This window comes from Bufo gargarizans, chromosome 5, assembly GCF_014858855.1.
Source record: "Bufo gargarizans isolate SCDJY-AF-19 chromosome 5, ASM1485885v1, whole genome shotgun sequence".
Taxonomy (NCBI): Eukaryota; Metazoa; Chordata; class Amphibia; order Anura; family Bufonidae; genus Bufo; species Bufo gargarizans.
The window spans coordinates 463,342,609-463,358,934 of NC_058084.1; the positions used below are offsets into that span (position 1 = coordinate 463,342,609).

The window sequence follows — 16,326 nt, forward strand, 5'->3', positions numbered from 1 at the left end:
CCACAGCTCCAGCCCCGCCCCTAACAATGTCCAGCTAGTTTATAGCTCCTCCCACCCAGCTAGTTACATAGACACTCCCCTATTACTGCCCCGCCCATGGACATAACATCACAGGAAATAAGAAAGAGCTGCATGGACATGGTCATGTGACCACAGCCCAGAACGGGAGATAGGAAAGAGCTCTATACAAGTCGCACAGACCTACTAATGTGCTAAACAGTAAGCAAATACACCAATAATGGCTCCTGTTTATAACAAAGGATTTTGGTTATTTTCATGTACAAGTATGAGCACAGATAGGATTTGGTCTATCTTGAGGGGAGTTTCTCTTAAAGGTGTTGTCTCACTTCAGCAAGTGGCATTTATCACGTAGAGAAAGTTAGCACAAGGCACTTACTAATGTATTGTGATTGTCCATATTGCCTCCTTTGCTGGCTGGATTCATTTTCCCATTACATTATTAAACGGCTCATTTCAATGGTTACGACCACCCTGTAATCCAGCAGCGGCCTCCCTGGAGTCTGTTAGAGCGCACATAGGCTAGTTCTTTTTTTATACAGTGTGCAAGCACGACCACCGCTCCTGGATTACAGGGTGGTCGTAACCATGGAAACGAGCCGTGTATAATGTAATGGAAAAATGAATCCAGCCAGCAAATCTTTGTCGTGTTTGAAGATGCTGTCACGGTTGGTTCACTCAACAGGTTATAGAAGAGATTGGATGTATTTCTTGGAAGTAAAAATACCGCAGGTTATGGGCACTTGGTTTCTGGACAAGGGACGCTGCTGCAGGGATTTATTCTGACTGCCAGATTTGGAGTCGGGAAGGAATATTTCCCCAGGGTCCATTCACACGACCGTTTAGTTTTTTTCTGCATCCGATACGCATTTTTTGCAGATAGGATGGGGACCCATTCATTTCAATGGTTCCACAAAAATACGGTGTGCTGTCCGCATCAGTTTTTCTGTTCCGCAGCCCCGCAAAACCAATAGTTTGTCCTATTCTTATCCGAAAATTGCGGTCCATGGTCCAATGACAGTGAATGGGTCCGCAAAAAAAGGACCGCAAATCTGGAAGTGCAAACATATGGACGTGTTAATGTTTTTTTTCTTTCTTTCCTCTGTATCAAAACTGTAGGATTATACATTGGACTTAATGGACCTGTTGTATTTTTCCAACCATGTAACGGTGTTCCAACGTGTGTGTTTTTCGATGAACACCTAACTGCAATACTCTTTTTTGGCGTATCAAACCCCCTGACCCCCACCACCACGGTCCTTATACCTACATGCTCTTGCCGTACTCCAAAGAAAGGGTTGGTTGCGGAGCTTGAAGCCGCCGTGTTACATGACTGAGGATTCTTGTGGAAGTGGTGCGGTATGGCATTGTCCTTTAGAACTTTTTTCCTTTTGGTTCGTCTGTATGAATCCGGCGAGAAGTGCTCAGAGCAAATACGGAAATTGTCAGTCTTCTTCCCTTCCAAAATTTTCTTAGCGAAACTCTCAATGTCTTCAAAGTCCTGATAAATTTGGGAGAGCCAGCATTTAATTCTCAACAGGTTTTTGGGAAAGGTATGCAACATGATCCCATTCAAAAGATTCTTCTCCTTGTTTGCAGTGTGATTGGAGCAGCCGGAGACGATGCACTTGGGCATATTTGTAATCTGAAACGGAAAAGAATATACAGGCATCATGTCTGTGCATTTATAGTTTCCATGTTGCCTATAGACAGTTAATAACAGCGCGCGTGTGCATATAACATTTTTCACACTATAAGACGCACCCCCCTTAAGTGCGTCTTATGGAACTAATACTAATGAACTAATGAATCCACCTCCCCAACAGAGAAAGGAAAAAGTAAGTCTGCCACCCTATAATGGTCCTGGGGAATGGACCTGCAGAGTTTGCAGGACCCAGAACCCAGATTAGAGAGAGAGTTGTGCTGGGTGTGGTACTCCTCGTCCACACCACATGAGAGGATTGTATTCTGTGTTGACCGTGCCCGGACCACTGTCCCCACAGACACTCATGTTTTTAGGGATGGCTGGGGGGCAGTGAGGACGACACAAAGAAAGGTGAGGAGGAAAAAGTTAGACCAAGCAACTGTAACTCCTCCGACCTCTGTTGTATTCAGTCCGGAGGTGCCAAACCTTAGTATGGAAAGGATATGGACACTGGATCACACTGGTCCATCCTTCACCCCTTCAGTGAGACCCTGAACCCCTGTTGGAGTAGGCGTAGGATAGGTTGTCAGCTCAATCTGTGACTGTCAGATATGTCCCAAGAGAAGGGAGAGACAGTGGAAAAGTTCTTTGCTTGCATGGACATAGGGTATGAAGCAAGGAACGAGATGCATCAGAGGATTTTAGGGTCCACTTTTGTAGACGGTCTCTATAAGTCCATAAGAAACGCCCTAATTACTGCCTGGTGAAAGTTACAAAGACGATAGAGCAAGATCAGAACAGGAGAAGAACTCACCCTCTAGGAGTAGGAGTTGTGCAAACAGCCTGTCCCCCTTCTGGGACCCCTCCTCCCAATCAAATCAGGGAGGTAACAAGCGACGTAACTTTGCTGGTCAGTGACACCACCCTGTTGCCTCCTGGATGCAGACTTGCTTGCAAAAGTACGTGCCAGCATCTTATACCAGGAGGATGGCACTGTGAGACTAACAGGTGCCCTCAATGACCAGGAACTTTGTTTGTTGGCCGTTAGTGATAAAACACCCTGGTCCATGTTTATGTTAGTACTCCCAGAAGATGAGAAGGAAGCCCTGCTTACAGACCTGCCGGACCATCTGTGGGCTACTGGAAGTATCGGACTGTAGTGGCTTTGTACCTCCTTTTACACAACTTTTTCAAGGCCCACAAACCTATTTTTACTATCTCATTTAGAATCCATATTCTTTGAGTCAGGATCAGCAGTCACACGAAGGGGAGCAAGAAACACCATCCCTTCAAGTCTCCAGACTCAATACTTTCTTGCAATGACTGGTGTAGATCCAATTAGGCTTTCCTTTGAGCTTCACTGATGTGCTTGTGGTCAACAACACTTGGAATGGACCATCAAACCGGGCTTTAAAGAGGACTTTTCTTTCGTTGTTGACCACAAGCACAAGACTTTGTTGTATTCCGCTTACACCGAAAACAGTGATGTAAAATTATACCTGAACTGATGAATTGTCTCCTCAAACTCCGGCCACAGGCGTCTTCCTGTTTGGCCTCATGCACACGACAGTTTTTTTTCACGGTCCGCAAAAACGGGGTCCGTGGGTCCGTGATCCGTGACCGTTTTTTCGTCCGTGGGTCTTCCTTGATTTTTGGAGGATCTACGGACATGAAAAAAAAGTCGTTTTGGTGTCCGCCTGGCCGTGCGGAGCCAAACGGATCCGTCCTGAATTACAATGCAAGTCAATGGGGACGGATCCGTTTGATGTTGACACAATATGGTGCCATTTCAAACGGATCCGTCCCCATTGACTTTCAATGTAAAGTCTGGAGTTCTTTTATACCATCGGATTGGAGTTTTCTCCAATCCGATGGTATATTTTAACTTGAAGCGTCCCCATCACCATGGGAACGCCTCTATGTTAGAATATACTGTCGGATATGAGCTACTTCGTGAACCTCAGATCCGACAGTATATTCTAACACAGAGGCGTTCCCATGGTGATGGGGACGCTTCAGGTTAGAATACACTACAAACTTTGTACAAGACTGCCCCCTGCTGCCTGGCAGCACCCGATCTCTTACAGGGGGATATGATAGCACAATTAACCCCTTCAGGTGCAGGCACCTAAAGGGGTTAATTGTACTATCATATTCCCCTGTAAGAGATCAGGGCTGCCAGGCAGCAGGGGGCAGACCCCCCCCCCCTCCCCAGTTTGAATATCGTTGGTGGCACAGTGTGCGCCCCCCATCGGGCCCCCCTTCCTCCCTCTAATGTTAGAAATCGTTGGTGGCACAGTGTGCGCCCACCATCGCCCCCCCCTCCCTCCCTCTATTGTAATAAATCGTTGGTGGCACAGTGTGCGCCCACCATCGCCCCCCCTCCCTCCCTCTATTGTAATAAATCGTTGGTGGCACAGTGTGCCAACCACCATCGCCCCCCCCCTCCCTCTATAGCAGTAACAACATTGGTGGCAGTGTGCGGCCTCCCATTCCCCCCCCCTCCATCATTGGTGGCAGCGGAGTTCCGATCGGAGTCCCAGTTTAATCGCTGGGGCTCCGATCGGTAACCATGGCAACCAGGACGCTACTGCAGTCCTGGTTGCCATGGTTACTTAGCAATAGTACAACAGTAGAAGATTCATACTTACCTGCTTGCTGCTGCGATGTCTGTGAACGGCCGGGAGCTCCTCCTACTGGTAAGTGAAAGGTCTGTGCGGCGCATTGCTAAAGAACTGTCACTTACCAGTAGGAGGAGCTCCCGGCCGGTCACAGACATCGCAGCAGCAAGCAGGTAAGTATGAATCTTATACTGTTGTACTATTGCTAAGTAACCATGGCAACCAGGGCTGCAGTAGCTTCCTGGTTGCCATGGTTACCGATCGGAGCCCCAGCGATTAAACTGGGACTCCGATCGGAACTCCGCTGCCACCAATGATGGGGGGGGGGGGGGAATGGGAGGCCGCACACTGCCACCAATGTTGTTACTGCTATAGAGGGAGGGGGGCCGATGGTGGTTGGCACACTGTGCCACCAACGATTTATTACAATAGAGGGAGGGAGGGGGGGGGCGATGGTGGGGGCACACTGTGCCACCAACGATTTATTACAATAGAGGGAGGGAGGGGGGGGGCGATGGTGGGCGCACACTGTGCCACCAACGATTTCTAACATTAGAGGGAGGAAGGGGGGGCCCGATGGGGGGCGCACACTGTGCCACCAACGATATTCAAACTGGGGAGGGGGGGGGGTCTGCCCCCTGCTGCCTGGCAGCCCTGATCTCTTACAGGGGAATATGATAGTACAATTAACCCCTTTAGGTGCCGCACCTGAAGGGGTTAATTGTGCTATCATATCCCCCTGTAAGAGATCGGGTGCTGCCAGGCAGCAGGGGGCAGTCTTGTACAAAGTTTGCAGTGTATTCTAACTAGAAGCGTCCCCATCACCATGGGAACGCTTCTGTGTTAGAATATACTGTCGGAAATGAGTTTTCACGAAGTGAAAACTTAGATCAGAAAAAGCTTTTATGCAGACGGATCTTCGGATCCGTCTGTATGAAAGCAACCTACGGCCACGGATCACGGACACGGATGCCAATCTAGTGTGCATCCGTGTTCTTTCACTGACCCATTGACTTGAATGGGTCCGTGAACCGTTGTCCGTCAAAAAAATAGGACAGGTCATATTTTTTTGACGGACAGGATACACGGATCACGGCCTCGGCTGCAAAACGGTGCATTTTCAGATTTTTCCACGGACCCATTGAAAGTCAATGGGTCCGCGAAAAAAAACGGAAAACGGCACAACGGCCACGGATGCACACAACGGTCGTGTGCATGAGGCCTTTGTCTGATTTCTAACCCGGTAACATACCAGATGGCGCTCACGTGTGTCCGTGGTATTCCAGGCCCGGGTCTTCTCACCTTCATAGAAAATAAAAATAAAATGACACATCAGTAACATGGCCACTGTACGACACCTGAATGCACCGCATGCTGATTGGGCCACACAGCTAAAAAGTAGGTAGACACTTTAGTAGCTGGAGTTTTAACAGTTTTTATTTTTTATAGTTTATAGTCTTGTAAAATCGCTGTAGTTTATTTAAACCTAGCAGTCGTGTAATACCATTATAGAAGAATAAGTAAAGCCGGCCATATACATTAGATAGCTGCCTGTCATTTGGGGAAGGAGGGGGTATCAAGAAGAATAGCAGCCGGCAAATGCGTGTTTACAATTTCTAGCTGATTTAAAAGTAAAAAATGTTTTTTTTCTGTGACAAAGAGTCGCTTTAAGGGCTCATTCAGACGGCCGTATGTTGCTTTCCGCATCTGATCCACAATTTTGCACATTAGATGCGGACCCATTCACTTCTATGGGGCCCTTTTCTTCCGTTCCACGGCTCCGCAAAACAAATAAAACATGTCATACTGGTAAAAATCAGGACGTGGCCCAATTGAAGTCTATGCGGAATGCAATCCGTTTTTTGGCGGACAAGTTGAACTGTCCAGGAAAAAACAGATCTGCATTTTTGCGGACAGCATACGTCCGTCTGAATGAGCCTTCAAGGAGTATTCCGGTTATATAAAGTTATCCCCTATTCTGGGGATAACTATTAGATCAGTGGGGGTCCTACTGCTTGGATCCTGACTGTTCACGAGAACGAGGGTCCCTTACTTCCCCCCAAGCAGCTGGTCCATTCAGTTCTATGGGAGTTCCAGAGATAGCCAAGTGCAGCATGATCAGTGGAGTTCTCGTGGTCAGGGGGTCCAAGTGGTAGGACCACCACCGATCTGTTATCCCCTATCCTGTGGAATATAACTGGAATACGCCTTTAAAGTTTCTTTATTTTGACAGGATTTGCTCCAACATTTAAAGACGTCTTACAGGAGTTGAACAGGTCAATATCAATGGCCTATCCTCAGGATAGATCAGCAACATCTGATCAATGGTGGGGGGGGTCTGTGGTTTCACAGAGGTGGGCGTGGCTTATCTGTTTGGGGGCGTGACCAGTGAGGTTCGGCTTTCTGGGGTGAAACCAGTGGCCACCCTAATTATATAGTGGCTGGGCTTGATATTACAGCCCAGGCCGATTCACTTGAACAGAACTGAGCTGCCAATAGGTCACGTGACGAATGAAAGTGATGTCATGGGCTGCGCCTCCTCATATTGCTGATGAGCAGGGGGTGCCCGGAGTCGGACCCCTGCCGATCAGATACTGATGACTAGGGATGAGTGAATCGACTTCGGATGGAACATCCGAAGTCGATTCGCATAAAACTTTGTTTTAATACTGTATGGAGCAAGTGGTCCGTACAGTATTAGAATGTATTGGCTCCGAAGAGCCGAAGTTATTACTTCGCAAAATAACTTCAGACTGTAAAAAACCATTCTCCGAACTTGGGTTCGGTTCCAAGTGGTACCTTGGAACCGAACCCGAGTTTGGGAGATGGTTTTTCTCATCCGCATCATTGAGGGACACAGGCTTGACCTTGGGTATAGCTGTTGCCACTAGGAGGCGGACAACTAAGCACAAAGGTGTGAGCTCCTGCCTTCAGCTATACCCTTCCTACAGGGACTAGGCCAAATCAGTTTTATCTTAGTGTCTGTAGGATGCAGACCTCCCTGTGTTGCAGGTCGACTGTTTTTTCTTCTTTCCATTTTTCTACCGGGAGTTTCACAGTCCTTAAAACTGCCTGCATTCCCACCCAGGAGTGCTCCTTCCCTGCCTTCTCCTTCCCATTCTCCAGAAGCAAAGGAGGACCAGAGGTTCCCACAAAACCTCTGTTTCCCACCAGCGTTCGAATCACCACAGCCGTCCACCGCAAGTCCCCTCTGTTCCGGTGTATCGTCCCTCCCCAAGGGGCCGCACACCGAAGGCGGTGATCCGGCTAGAGCCAGGTGGGCAGAAGACACCGGACAGGTGAGTATATAAAAAAAAAGGGAGGTGGAAATTTGCCACTAAGTGCTCCCCCTTCCAGTACCCTCCCCTCCCCAGGTTACCTGGTCCCCACGTGGCTGGGCCCTGCAGGAGGTGGTGACGGTACGGTCGCCCTGCAACATGCACGATGCTGGGGGCTTCCGTTTTCCAGTGAGGGGCACATCAGCTGCGCCAGCTCTGCAGCGCTCACCACAGCGTATCGTCCTGCTGCTACCTCTGCGGCATTTGCGCTGGCGTTCGCGCGGCCAGAGAATCGCCTAGGGGCGGAGTTGTCCTACTCTGTTTAATATATCGCCGCTTCCTGTTCGGTGCGTCGGCTCGGTGCCGGGGCCATGGTTAATGGAGGCCACGGCTTCTGGGCAGCCTGGTACTACAGAGCAGAGGGAGAGTGGGCTCCACCCACTTCTGGGATTTAAAGCACATGGCGGAACGCTGACGAGCTGGTCTTGCTGCTTCGAGGTACACAGGCTGGGTAAGTGCTGTTTGTCTCTTCTTACAGGGCCTAACCTTCCCCTCTTCCTCGCTTAGGTGCCAGGGTTGTCATTATGTCTGAGCCCAAACCCCAAGTCCCGAAGCTGGCGGTGCCTTCGGTGCGTCATTTTACCTGTGCATCGTGTCACGCAAAGTTTCCATCCCCTCAGTCAGACTCCCTCTGCTTTGCCTGTGCTGCTCGGCCATGAAGTGGCTTGGCCCCGGACCCAATGGTTCCTGCTGCCCAGCCTATGGTAGAACTGGAATGGGCGCATTTCCTGTCTAGGGTGGTACAGGATGTCTCCAATACCAACAAGGCCATTGTGGAAATATTGGGGCGTTTGTCGGCAAGGCAGTCCTCTGACCAGTCCCACTCTGGGGATCATGGGGCGCAGGCCCATCGCGGCCGTCCCACAAAACGGGCCAGAACATCCTCCCCCAAAAGGGTGTCTGTGTCTTCCGTTTCCTCTGCCTCTCCTCCTCCTGCTAGAGAGTCTCACTCCGATGTGTCCTCAGTGGAAGAGGCATGTTCTGAGGAGAGAGGGTCAGATGAGGATGTTGTCTCGCCGGAGCGTCAGTTGTCCAAACTGTCCTCCATGGTGGACAATCTTATTACGGTGGTTATTGAGACGTTGCAGGTTGAGGATCTCGCACCTCGTCTGCCAGCTCGGGGGTTTTCTTTTAGAAGGTCCCGTCGCTCGCACAAGTGTTTCCCCAACCACCAGGAGTTTGATTCCTCTCTTTCCAAGGAGTGGAATTTTCCTGATAGATGTTTTACCTTGCCAAAGGCTTGAATGTGCTTTATCCTTTTCCGGGTCGTCCTCACCTATAGAGGACCCGCCGGTTTTCCGCTTAGCTAAACACACTACCTTGCCAATGGCGGATGGGGCTTCTTTTTCTGATATCCAAGATAAAAAACTGAAAGCGTTTGCAAAATCTGCCTATGAGGCAGTGGGCACAGCACTGCAGCCGGTATTTGCCTCTACATGGTTGAGCAAGGCTATGGGGGACTGGGCGAGTAATTTAAGTCAGGTTCTCGACTCGAGAGTCCCCGCGGGAGAACTTGCAAATATGGCCCTGCAGCTCTCATGCCAGTGCTTATATTTGTGAAGCATCTTTGGACGCGGCCAGGCTTATGGCTCGTTCGTCAGCCCTGTTGGTGGCTATTCGCTGTACCTTATTGCTCTCCTGCTGGGCGGCAGATAATGCTTCAAAGCGGACCCTGACAGCCCTTCCCTTTACCGGCAGCAGATTTTTTGGTAAACGCCTGGACGAGATCATTTCAGACGCTACAGGTGGTAAGAGCACGCATTTACCACAGAACAGAGGGCAGTCTAGTAGGTCAAAAAAGCAGAAGCCTTTTTTTCACCCCTTTCTGAGTTTTTTGAGCCCCAAGAGAGTGTTCGACAAGTCGGCCACGGATCAGAAACGCAACCCTTCCTTCAAGCCTCGCCCTTCCTGGCGTTCCCGTCAACAGGGCTCCAAGTCCATTAATTCTAAGAACTCCGCTGCAGGACGGGCGGCTCCCCGGCACCCTCCGTTCGGGTGGGCGGCTGGCTTCATTTGTTTCGGCATGTCTGGCTAGCTCACATCTCAGACGCGCGGGTAAGGGAGGTCATTGCAGAGGGCTACAAGCTGGAATTAAAGTACTACCCTCCGTCTCGTTTTTTTCCGGTTGTCTCCTCCGACCTCCCCCTCAGCCACAGATTATTATTTTTTCAGGCGATTTGCACGCTGCTGCGGCAGGGGGTGATTGTTCCGGTGCAAGACCGTTTTTGGGGGGGTTGTACTTCAATCTCTTTGTTATTCCGAAAAAGGGTGGACGGTCCGTCCCGTTCTGGTCCTCAAGGCGCTCAACCGCAGCTTCTGGATGGAGTCCCTAAACTTGGTCATTGCGTCCATGGAACCGGGCGAGTACATGTCCTCGATAGACATCAAGGATGCTTATCTTCACGTACCCATCTGCGTCAGTCATCAGAGATTTCTCCAGTTCGTAGTGGGTCAATTTCACTTCCAGTTTGTAGCCCTCCCGTTCGGCCTGGCAATGGCTCCCAGGGTCTTTATGAAGGTTCTGGCGGCAGTCATGCCCTGCTCCATGCCAGGGGATCGTAGCGATCCCTTACTTAGATGACATCCTGGTGAAGGGTCCGTCATTCCGGGTGACGGCGGACAGCCTGAGCATAGTTCTGGACACCCTGGAGCGCTTCGGATGGATCCTGAACAGACAGAAGTCTCGTCTTTATCCATCGCAGCGGTTGACTTATCTGGGCGTGGTGCTTGACACATTTTAGGCCAAAGTGCTCTTGCCTCCGGAGAAGCTATCCGCTCTCAGTCTTCAGATTTTCCCCTTGTTGCGGCCAGCTCCGGTTCCTATTCTTCGCTGCATGCGGGCTCTGGGGCACATGGTCTCTGCCTTCGAAGCAGTTTCCTATGCTCAATTTTATACCAGAGTGCTTCAGCGAGCTATTCTGTCCAGCTTGGACCTCTCCCCAGCCTCCTTGGATCGGCCCATGTGTCTCTCTGTCCTGGTTTGCCGGACCCTCAGATGGTGGTTGATCTCTCCAAAGTTGAAGTCAGGCCGCTTGTTTCTTCCTCTCCATTGGAAGGTGTTAACAACGGACGCAAGGCTCGGGGGTTGGGGGGAATGTTGGAAAATCTCTCTGTTCAAGGAGTTTGGTCACGTGAGGAAAGCTCCCTTCCAATCAGTGGTCTGGAGCTGAGGGCGATTCAGCTCTCTCTGCAGCATTGGGCCGACCATCTCAGGAGTTGTCTGGTTCGGGTTCAGTCTGACAACTACACAGCGGTGGCGTACCTCAATTACCAGGGCGGCACCCGGAGACTGGCAGAGACAGCGCTGATTCTCAGCTGGGTGGAGAAACATGTCCCGTCACTATCGTCAGTTCACATCCCCGGCATTGACAACTGGATCACAGACTTCTTCAACCGGGAGCGTTGCGATCACGGTGAGTGGGCTCTTCACCCGCAGGTCTTTCAAGCTATCTGCGAGCGGTGGGGGCGACCGGATGTGGATCTCATGGCCTCCCGCTTCAACAAGCTTCGCTACGCAGTCGAGGAAACCCATTGCCCTGGCGATTCCGTAGAGTCAGTTCATGTTTTCTTACATGTTCCCGCCTCTTCCTCTCATTCCGCGTCTCCTTCGGAAGATCAGGTCCAAGGGACTGCCCGTCATTTTTGTGGCCCCAGATTGGCCGCGTCGGGTGTGGTACGCGGCTCTAGTCGGCCTTCTCGCCGACGAACCCTGGAGTCTTCCTCTTCGGGACGACCTTCTGTCACAGGGGCCGATCTTCCACCCGAATTTAGGATCGCTACATTTAACGGCATGGCTGTTAAAGCCGCCGTGCTGAAGGCTCAGGGTTTTTCAGATGCGGTGGTCCAGACCATGATTTGGGCCAGAAAGCCGTCGGCTTCCAGAATCTACCACCGAACCTGGAAGTCCTACTTTAGTTGGTGTGAGCGGCATCAGCTGCCTACCGTTTGGTTCTCTTTGCCGCGACTCTTGGCTTTCCTGCAGTCGGGCATGGACTTAGGGCGGACTCTCAGCTCCCTCAAAGGGCAAGTGTCGGCTCTCTCTGTTCTTTTTCAGTGGAATTTGGCTTCACTTTCGGCGGTTCTGACTTTTCTGCAGGGGGTGGCGCATGCTGCCCCCCCTTTCCGTCCTCTGTTGGATCCTTGGGATCTTAATCTAGTACTCAACGCTCTTCAGTCTTCTCCATTTGAACCTTTGCAGCAGGTGTCTCTTCACTTCTTGTCTAACAAAGTGGTGTTTTTCGTGGCAATCACGTCCATCCGTAGGGTGTCTGAACTCGCGGCTCTTTCATGTCGGTCGCCTTTCCTGATCCTCCATCAGGATAAGGTGGTCCTTCGCCCTGTGCAGTCCTTTCTGCCGAAGATGGTGTCGGCATTCCATCTAAATGAGATTATTCTCACTTCATTTTGTCCGGGCCTGTCTCATCCTCATGAGCAGTCGCTCCATACCATGGATTTTGTACGAGTCGTTCGAGTCTATCTGTCCCAGACGTCATCTTTCCGGTGGACGGATTCCCTGTTCGTGATTCCAGAGGGGCTGAGACGAGGGCTGGCGGCGTCAAAGACTTCCCTTTCCCGAGGGATTCGTTTGGCCATTGTGGAAGCGTACCGCGTTAATAGCCGGGCCCCACCATTCCGGGTGACTGCTCATTCGGCTCGTGCAGTGGGGGCCTCTTGGGCGGTGCATCACAGGGCTTTTGCCCTTCAGGTGTGCAAGGTGGTGACCTGATCATCTTTTTTCCAAGTTTTTTAGAGTGCACACCTTTGCGTCTGCTGACGCGTCTCTGGGGTGTAGAGTTTTGCAGACGGCGGTTCTCTAAATGACGGGAGGGTTTCATGTTATGCCCACCCTTGGGACTGCTCTGTAACGTCCCATGGTCAAACCTGTGTCCCCCAATGATACGGATGAGAAAACTAGATTTTTGTACTCACCGTAAAATCTGTTTATCTTCCGTTCATTGGGGGACACAGCTCCCACCCGTTTTTTTGTTTAGGTGCTTTTTCGGGCCTGTGTGGTCCTGGGTTTGTACATAGTGTGATTCTTTTTGTCTTGCTTCTCCTACTGCTTTTGCACTAACTGATTTAGCTTCCCTGTAGGAAGGGTATAGCTGAAGGCAGGAGCTCACACCTTTGTGCTTAGTGTCGCCTCCTAGTGGCAGCAGCTATACCCATGGTCAATGCCTGTGTCCCCCAATGAACGGAAGATAAACAGATTTTACGGTAAGTACAAAAATCTAGTTTTTACAGTCTAAATAAATTTTTAAAGTTAGGATGCGAAGTCCTGCGAGACTTCGTGAAGTAATAAGTTTGGCTCATCGGAGCCAATACATTCTAATACTGTACGGAGCGCTCGCTCCGTACAGTACTGAAACAAAGTTTTATGCAAATCGACTTTGGATGTTTCATCTGAAGTCGATTCGCTCCTTCCTACTGATGACCTATTCTGTGGATATGTCACCAATATTCATTGTAGTCTTGGAAAACCCTTGGCTCATATCCACAAGATAGGGGACCAGTGTATGATCAGTGGCGGTCCAACCTCCAGGCTCCCATTTTGATCAAAGTAATGGGGCTCCTGTACCGTGTATATTATATATATATATGTATATATATAGGTTGAGCATATGCGAAGCGGCCCTTCCATTCATCTCAGCAAAACTGATGTAGAGGAGGCGAGTACGGCGCTCGGCAATCTCCACCGTACCCACAGAGGCCAATGGAGCTAATGGAATACCTGAGACGCATAATGACACTGATTATTTTACTACATTATGGCTTGTGTTCTCCATGGGTTTTTAAATAAAGTTTATTTAAACTACCATTGCATGCAAGTACATAAACTGCTTTCAATAAACTTTATTTAAAAACAGCACAGCTGAACACCACAGAACAGCGGATGTCACCAGTTTATAGAACATAAGGTGGACTGAGAAAAACCGTAAGATCTTTCCGCAGTGAGTGATGAGTGCTCTGCGCGTATCCATCCTCCTGAGGAGGAGCTGGCCTTAGACACTGCCGCCTTCATCCCGCCCACCTGTCACACGGGGCTCACCTCATTACAGTCCCGCAGCTTTTCCGTTATAAAGCACTTCACCGCGGCATTTGGCGCAGTTGTCGTGACATCATCTCCAAGCCGCTGAGAGCAGGGGCTTGGAGTGATGACGTAGTTTCTATGCGCCGGTGTTCTGCCAGATTCCTATACTTGGCAGAATGCTATACCCGGAATCTGGCAGAACACCGGTCTCGTGTGTTAGAATAAAAAATTTTAATGTCTGTGATCGGCAGTTAAAGTGATAGCCAAAAGACAAGTTTTTATTTTATTTTATTTTTTCTCTCTCCCTGTTTAGCGCTGGTTTGTTGTGGCTGCGGTTGTCTGGGCGAGCTGTGTGTGAACCAGGGCCACACGTCAATTTGATTTTGCCTTTTTTTTCTGCTAGGAAAACGTCCTAAAAAACTGATACATTTTTTTCATATTGCATGCGTTTTATGACCTTTTTTTTTTTTTTTTTTTCCCACGTGTGAGATCATGCAAGCATTCTTGGCATTCAGTGGGTCAAAAAAAAACAAAATGCACACTAACGTATTTTCTTTCCGCATGGACGTCATCCATATTTTTTGCAGACCACAAAATACATACGGTCGTGCAGGAGCCCTAAGGCAGGGGGAGGAGGGGGACAATGGCCACCACAGAGGGGCAGTATTGGGGAGCTACATTGTGATGCACTGTGGTATAAAGTGGCGCAGTGTTATTGCTGGCCCCACCACAAAACAGGGCCACTTTTAGTTTTTTTCCAGGGCCACTAAGTTCCCAGTCCGCCCCTGGCTATGGTGAATTGCGTTTTTTCCTAGAGTTTAAATATTTCTTATAAATTCCTGAAAAGAAAAGACAACATTTCTACGACATGCTGCATAAAAAAAAAAAAAAAAAAAAGCCATGGACATAAAAACAACCACACGAACGCGTCATGCTATTCAAATTTCCCACAGATTTTCAGCTAACATCTGGTAATGTCAGAAATCTGCAGAAACACAATAAAAAAAATGTGGCCTACATTCACTGTGTCTGTGCTAAGAATCTGTTTACATTTTTATTTTTTTAAGTGCAGTTTAGCACAATTATTTCCATTTGAAAAGGGGCAGAGCGGGAAGGGGGCGTGGCCAAAGATGCAACGCTGTGTGCCAAAATTACGCCACTATTCTAGTATAAAATTTGGACTCCAAGTAAGCCAACCAATAGTTTATATACAGGTAGATAGCACCAGAAGTATCATCCAGCGTGAGCCCCTGTGATAAATCCGGTTCAGGGGAGCGCCAGTCAAGTACAAGATTGGGGGTCTGATTCCCGGCCCCCTCCCTCCCCGATCAGCTGCTGCTTACACTGGAGCATTCGCTGAGTACCGCAGCCTCCTCTCAGCTTACCAAGCACCCAGCTTCACCGAAACCCTTAGGCTGGGTTCACACCTGAGCGTTTTACAGCGTGTTCCTATGCGCTGTAAAACCCTCAACAGGCAAGAACCAATGATTCCCTGAGGGAATGGTTCACACCTGAGCGTTTTACATCGCGTACGATCGTGCTGTAAAACGCCCGACGCCCCAAGAAGTACATGAGCTTCTTTGGGGCGTCTTGTCGCGCGTTCCCATACATAGACTTCAGCGGGAACGCGCGACAATGGGCGTTCGCTTGTTCCGGAGCCGCGTATGTGAGACGCCCGGAGAATCGCGCATACAGATCGCTCCATCGCGAACGCTCAGGTGTGAACCCAGCGTTAAGCCCCTTGCCCCCCGCAGCGAGTACGCAACGCAGCTCCCGTCTGACCTCCCAGCGCTGCCGGGGGTCACATAGCATTATATTATGTAACCGTTACAGTTCTGGAATGTATTGGATAACACTGGCATAATGCTGCCAGTGTTATCCAATACATTCCAGAACTGTAAGGGTTACATAGCATCATAAATCAATATAATGCTATGTGCTGGGAGGTCAGGTCGGGTGCTGCAATGTGGACTCGCTGCGGGAGGAACGCTTGTTTGCAAGGGGCCTTAAATAAGTATTTTGTGCCTCTAATTCAGATTGGTGTGGCTTTGACTCTTGGCACCTCCACCAATCCTGCAGCACTCCGGAACAGTGTGGCTCAGATGCATCATCATGGGCCAGAATATGGTGCATTTCTTGGGGTAAACTAAGCAAAAAATAGATGGTGTGAAGCTGGACAGTCTAAAGGTGCGCAAGATTTATCATCCAGCATCAGCTACTGTGATAAATCCAGAACAGTTTAAAGAGTCGCTGTACTTTCACACAATTTCATTTCATTTAATAGAGAATGGTGTAACTAGCAAATTTCTAAGTCACTGGTTTAAAAAAAAATCTGCCTGCATCCACCTGAAAAAAAAGTCATGGCCACTAGGGGTCTCACTTCCCCCTCTTTTGCAGTCCACTGCTGAGTTAGGCAAGATCCATCTCTAGTAACAGAGACTCAGAAGACGGCTGAGATAAAGTGGGGGCGCGTCAGAGCTAGCTGAGATCCTAAGGGTCCATTCACACGTCTGCAAGTGTTTTGAGGTCCGCAAATTGCGGATCTGCAAAACACAGACACCGGCCATGTGCGTTCAGCATTTTGAGGACCATACATGGCTATGATAGAAATGGCTATTCTTGTCCCTGGCTGCGGACAAGAATAGAACATGCTCTACCTTTTTTGCAGAACGG

General features: G+C 49.6%; 1 protein-coding gene across 2 annotated transcripts in view; it reads right to left on the reverse strand.

Annotated features, from left to right (window-relative positions):
• Positions 1-13,752, reverse strand: part of LOC122938438 (zinc finger protein 679-like) — a 31,680-nt gene extending 17,928 nt beyond the window's left edge. The window contains exons 1-4 of one of the 2 annotated variants that reach the window (XM_044293947.1): positions 13,672-13,752; positions 5,512-5,586; positions 3,163-3,215; positions 1,289-1,663 (exon numbers count right to left, since the gene is read on the reverse strand). In XM_044293947.1, coding sequence (XP_044149882.1) covers positions 1,289-1,654 — 366 coding nt within the window. In that variant the 5' untranslated portion in view covers positions 1,655-1,663; positions 3,163-3,215; positions 5,512-5,586; positions 13,672-13,752. The remainder of the gene's footprint in view (positions 1-1,288; positions 1,664-3,162; positions 3,216-5,511; positions 5,587-13,671) is intronic. The other variant, XM_044293948.1, reaches the window with a different exon arrangement.
• Between the last annotated feature and the right edge of the window lie 2,574 nt (positions 13,753-16,326).